The 6,268-nt window shown below is 42.4% G+C and overlaps 1 protein-coding gene across 1 annotated transcript in view; it reads right to left on the bottom strand.

The window, feature by feature from the left end:
- Positions 1-2,208: 2,208 nt before the first annotated feature.
- Sobp (Sine oculis-binding protein) overlaps positions 2,209-6,268 on the bottom strand; it is a 719,331-nt gene continuing 715,271 nt past the window's right edge. Inside the window, exon 4 of the mRNA XM_067144694.2 lies at positions 2,209-3,170. Within this exon, the coding sequence (XP_067000795.2) occupies positions 2,255-3,170 (916 nt within the window). The 3' untranslated portion in view covers positions 2,209-2,254. The remainder of the gene's footprint in view (positions 3,171-6,268) is intronic.

Raw genomic sequence — 6,268 nt, 5'->3', positions numbered from 1 at the left:
AACAGTGACGATGATTAAGTGTTTAATGTGTAATTTAATGTGGAGTTCGTGTCATTGCGGATTGGAGGTGTTTCCGGTTTGCTAAGAGTGATAGATGTATTTAAATGATAAGAGGAGTTTGGCCTAAGAGTGATTATAGTTATGTTTGTGAATTGTACAAGAGAGAGCAAGTTAATGGTGGAATTTATTGTTATTCGTAAAGGGTTGATTTGGTGGTTTATGAATGTGATTACTTATGAAGTTTGGTGTTAGAATGAAGGGCAGCTACAAGGTGTTTGGAATTTGGTCTGTGAGTGGTTAGGGGTAATGTTAAGAAGCTAAATTAGGTAGGTAATGGAGTGTGTTTGTTAATTGAATTTGAGTAAAAGTGAGTATGTAATTTAATATGGAGTTTGAGTCATTACGGCCTGGAAATGTTTCCGGTTCGCTAAGAGTAAAAAGTTTAGTTAATTGAAGTTCAAGGTCATAAGGAATAACGAGAGGTAACTTAAAGTAGAACAGTGCATATGTTGTTACATAGTTAGGCACAGCTCAGCAGTTTGAGCAGGAGGTGTGTTGGTGTCAGCTAGCCTGGGTTAGTGAGGAAGCAGTCAGCCGGGTTTTGCTGACATCACAGGATGAGGAAGCCTTCCATGGTATGCCGGTGTGTGATACGTATTTTATTTGTTTTGTTCTGTTCCTGCCGCAAGATATTTTATACTTATGCCGAGTTGCCAGCTACTGTTAAATCAGAGCTCAATTTTGTTTGCTTTGCGATTGCTTAATTACTGTTTTATTTTAGTTGTCTTGTCATTTTGTAATATACTTTTAAATTTGTTTTGATATGTTGGTTAGTAACGTATTGCCATGGCGATCAGATCCCCAGTAGGAGCGGGTCAGGGGCCACCTTGCCGTGGTGATGATTAATTACCCTAATTTATTTTATTTTGTTAGTTTGCTTATCTAATTTAATATAATTTAGTTTTTTATTAGTTTTACCAATATATAGCTTAGGTTAGAGTTAATGCGTTCCTTGAAGGATCGCTTGATTTAAATACTGGAAGATCCGAGGAAATAAATAAATAAATAAATAAATAAATAAATAAATAAATAAATAAATAAATAAATAAATAAATAAATAAATAAATAAATAAATAAATACTTCCCGCAGGCTGTTTTACTAGGGACGCAGCGGATATGAGTGGCAGCAGAAGTTGATCAGTTTTATGAGCTTTCAATGCTGTAAGCCTTCACAATCAGGTTTCTTCGAACTCTGTGATTTAGGGTATCTCTTCCCTTATTCAAGCGATTTCTTCTCATTTTCAAAATATTCCTCGTTGATAGGGACCGATGCCCACCTCATCGTGAGTTGAACAGTGTTTCCATGATCGGCGTGACAAGCAACAAAAATCTAGTCGGTAGAGTAAAACAGAAGAAGACATTAACGATCGGATGTTGTTATGTAGTACTTTTCGATAGGACCAATAAAATCGGTATTTAAAAATTAAATTTTAGGCGGCTTGCCTCAAACTACATCTATAGCATATATTGTAGGGCCTCTCTCTCTTGAGCCATATTCTCGTGACGCGCGTACTCCTCTGGACACTGACAGGTCACTTCCTGACTAAAAACTTATTTTAAACACTTTTTTCTTGCTACATAGAAGGTTTTCGGCGATCGAAGGATGGGCCTTCAATGAGGTACAATGTGAAAATGGTAAAACATGTTCAGGCTACCGACGGTGGGATTCGATCCGACTTTTTTCGACTAACAGGCTCGGCTTTCTATTTTGAACATGTAATAACAATGCCAGTTCGGATCTAGGTGTGTGCCTTCTCTGTCAATGAAAATGAGATCATTTTACAAATATTGTTCCTCCAATCTAATCGCATGAGTTAAATTTGAAACTTGTTCCTTAATGTACAAATACCTTTAGAAGTTTTTGATTGCTAAACTTCTCATGATAAAACTTGCACTAAGGATTTCCAAGTCTTTTAACATTTTTAAGTAATGTCCTTTTGGTTCTAGAGAGTTAAAAGTCATAATGTATTAACAAATTCAAGCTCGATCGTTAAGAGGTTGCACACACAGGAACGACTGGCAGAATCAAATGCTAGGCCACTCGATGAACGTGACAGACCTAGGGAACAACCAACTTGAAAAAAGTAGCGTCCTTTTCATCTGTGAGATAAACAGGGACAAGGAGACATCAAGGAAGAACAAGACAGAGAACAGACCAGACACTTGTATTTGCGGTCAAGTATACATGGCACGGCTACACGGGAACAGACTTGCACTTCGAGACGGCCTCGTCATCCGACGTCACTTCTCGCTTACGCTTCCTCAGGGGTCGCTCTGAGGCGGCGGAGCGGCCTGCCACCTTCGGCTCGGCTGCTACTGCAGGGGCGCTAGACGGCGCCAAGGGTGGGCTAACAGTGGAGTTCTCTTCTTCCGTCTTCTTCTGCCCGAACAGTGGAATGGGTATGGGTATAGGGAGGGGTATGGGGAGGATGATTGGGTAGGGGACCATGATGGTGATAGGAGGAAGGAACATACGCGGCGGGGGAGGTCGGGGTGGCAAAGGTAGCAGGGGTGGTGGAGGGTGCAAAGCGGTGGGAGACGACGGAGAACCTCTTGGGGGTGGCCTTAACAAGGGGAACCTCTGGAAGTGGGGGTGATGCTGCCCTTCTGGGAACACGTGAGGTGGAGGTGGTAATATTGCGGGAGGTAAGAAGGGTCCGGCTGGTCGAGGGAGGTGTTGGTCATGGGGAGGTATGAGGTGTGGAGGGGGGTGCAAGATGGGGGGCAGTAGGTGCTTAGGGGGAGAGACACTTCCCCCGCTCCTGGGGGACGACGACGACGTTGTTCGTAGGTCTGTGGGTCCTGCCACCGACGTGACAGTTGCAGGAGCGATCACCCTGATACTGCCACGCTTGGGGCGACACTGGCGGCGGAGCTTGGTACTGTGCGGGTCAGGAGGTGGACTGGTCTTCGCGGCAGGGGCAGGCGCGGGTGATGACGAGCGATCGGACACGGGTGAGTCCGAGCGACAATCCCTGAGCCACAGGTCTGGAGTGATGAGAGCTCCTCCAGCACCGGCCGCGCCCTCCTGGAGGTGGGGGTGAAGCTGCAGGTGTGCCTGGGTCTCCTTACAGAAGATGTTCATCTTGTACTGATTCAGACATTTGTCGCTGAAACACAGAGAAAACACAGTGAGAACTGACTTCCAGAGTGTCAAGCCGCAGGTGTGCCTTGCAGAAGATGTTCATTTTGTACTGGATCAGGCATTTGTCGCTGAAACACACAGAGAACACAGTGAGAAATGACTTCCAGAGCGTCAAGCCGCAGGTGTGCCTTGCGGAAGATGTTCATTTTGTACTGGATCAAGCGTTTGTCACTGAAACACATAGAGAACACAGTGAGCCAGAGTGTCTAGCTGCAGGTGAGCTTTGCAGAAAATGTTCATTACGTACTGGATCAGGCATTTGTCGCTGAAACACACACAGTGAGAACTGACTTCCAGAGCGTCAAGCCGCAGGTGTGCTTTGCAGAAGATATTCATTTTGCACTGATTCAGGCATTGTCGCTGAAACACACAGATAACACAGTGAGAACTGACTTCCAGAGTGTCAAGCCGCAGGTGTGCCTTGCAGACGATATTCATTAGGTACTGGATCAGACATTTGTCGCTGAAACACACAGAGAAAACAGTGAAAACTGACTTCCGGAGTGTCAAGCCGCAGGTGTGCCTTGCAGAAGATGTTCATTAGATACTAAATCAGACATTTGACTCTCAAACACACAGAAACACAGTGAGGACTGACTTCCAGAGTGTCAAGCCGCAGGTGTGCTTTGCAGAAGATGTTCATTTTGTACTGGATCAGGAATTTGCCGCTGAAACACACAGAGAACACAGTCAGAACTGACTTCCAGAGTCTGAAGCCGCAGGTGTGCCTTGCAAAAGGTGTTCATTAGGTACTGGATCAGACATTTGTCGCTGAAACACACAGAGAACACTGAGAGAACTAACTTCCAGAGTGTGAAGCCGCAGGTGTGCCTTGCAGAAAATGTTCATTTTGTAATGCCTCGGACATTCGTCGCTGAAACACACAGAGAACACAGTGAGGGCTGACTTCAGAGTGTGAAGCCGCAGGTGTGCCTTGCAGAAAATGTCCATTTTGTAATGGATTAGACATTTGTCACTGAAACACACAGAGAACACGGTGAGAACTGACTTCCCATTAGGTACCGGATCAGACATTTGTCACTGAAACACACAGAGAACACAGTGAAAACTGACTTCCAGTGTGAGAAGCCGCAGGTGTGCCTTGTAGATGTTCATGATGTACTGGCAAAATCAATCAATCAATCAATCAATCAATCAATCAATCAATCAATCAATCAATCAATCAATCAATCAATCAATCAATCAAGCAATCAATCAATCAATCAATCAATCAATCAATCAATCAATCAATCAATCAATCAATCAATCAATCAATCAATCAATCAATCAATCAATCAATCAATCAATCAATCAATCAATCAATCAATCAATCAATCAATCAATCAATCAATCAATCAATCAATCATTCAATCAATCAATCAATCAATCAATCACTACTGATCTGCATTTAAGGCAGTCGTCCAGGTGGCAGATTCCCTATCTGCTGTTTTCCTAGCCTTTTCTTAAATGATCGCAAAGAAATTGGAAAATTATTGAACATTTCCCTTGGTAAGTTATTCCATTCCCTAACTCCCCTTCCTTTAAATGAATATTTGCCCCAATTTGTCCTCTTTAATTCCAACTTTATCTTCATATTGTGATATTTCCTACTTTTAAAGACACCACTCCAACTTATTCGTATACAGATGTCCTCCCACGCCATCTCTCCACTGACAGCTCGGAACATACCACTTAATCGAGCAGCTCGTCTCCTTTCTTCTAAATCTTCCCAACCCAAACATTACAAATTTTTGTAACGCTACTCTTTTGTCGGAAATCACCCAGAACAAATCGAGCTGCTTTCCTTTGGATTTTTTCCAGTTCTTGAATCAAGTAATCCTGGTGAGGGTCCCATAGACTGGAACTATACTCTAGTTGGGGTCTTACCAGAGACTTATATGCCCTCTCCTTTACATCCTTACTACAACCCCGTAAATACCCTCATAACCATGTGCAGAGATCTGTACCCTTTATTAACAATCATATTTATGAGATTACCCCAATGAAGGTCTTTTCTTATATTCTTATATATTCGTATATATTCTTATATATTCTTATATCTATATATATAAAATAAGAGTTTTCTCTGTACATTGCTCAGAATTTGAAAATAATGGTATTTCTGTATCGGTCATGTATGTTACCGTGTTTTTGTGGTAGTTATGCGTGAAAGAAGGTGCGGGTGTGAACGGGTCTCAAGCTACGAAATTATAGTGCATGTAAAATTAACAAGGTTATATTTTCTTTTCCAAATAAAGAAATAACAATCATGGCAGGTACAGAGTAGCAAGGCAATAAAAATATAATTACAATATTTACAGGATTTGGGCTTCGAGCCCCAGCCTCACACTTCTTGAGCAATTATCCCAGTTTTACCCCAAACACAAGTTTCAACAGAGGGGCAGAAAACCCCATTCATGCCTAGGAGCACTTGCTCCAAAATACACAGTAAGGCCTCCTTGAGGCACGCAGAAAACAAAATTTTCGGGAAAAGAGCAACTTGCTCTCAAAATTCAGGCCTGCCAAAGGCCACACCTAATTCCACCTTCAAGCTGTCCTCCAAGGACATATACACAGGGGTAAAATACCCAACCTACTGAGGTCTATTAAATGAGAAGAAGGTTAATTACATGACCTCTAAAATAACAATTAGAGAGGAGGCGATCTGCACTCCTAATGCATTTGTTTTTAAAACCTAATCTGGCTCTAGGCCACTAATGCAAGGGCTAATCCCATACTACAGAGGTGACTTTAGAAAAGAACAATTTGCTTTACGTTAACGAAGAATAGGTTGAGAAAAATAAGTTCACCTCAAAACAATATGATTGGGAGCTCGAGAGGGTTAAGCACTCTCTATCCCGATATGCAGTTTAAAGATAGAATAGATACATTTTAAGGAAGGTTACATTATGGAAAAACTTCGGACCCGCCCCGAGAGTTAAACTGCTGAGCTAGCAAAGAAAGAAGTTATTAATCGGCCATTACCTTGTTGTTGACCGCTGCCGAAGAAAGAGGCGCTTCCCGCCCCCTGCTATGTACTTTACACACTGAAACATGGAACAG

Source organism: Anabrus simplex, chromosome 3 (genome assembly GCF_040414725.1).
Source record: "Anabrus simplex isolate iqAnaSimp1 chromosome 3, ASM4041472v1, whole genome shotgun sequence".
Classification (NCBI taxonomy): domain Eukaryota; kingdom Metazoa; phylum Arthropoda; class Insecta; order Orthoptera; family Tettigoniidae; genus Anabrus; species Anabrus simplex.
This window is presented reverse-complemented; position numbering and strand designations above follow the sequence as displayed.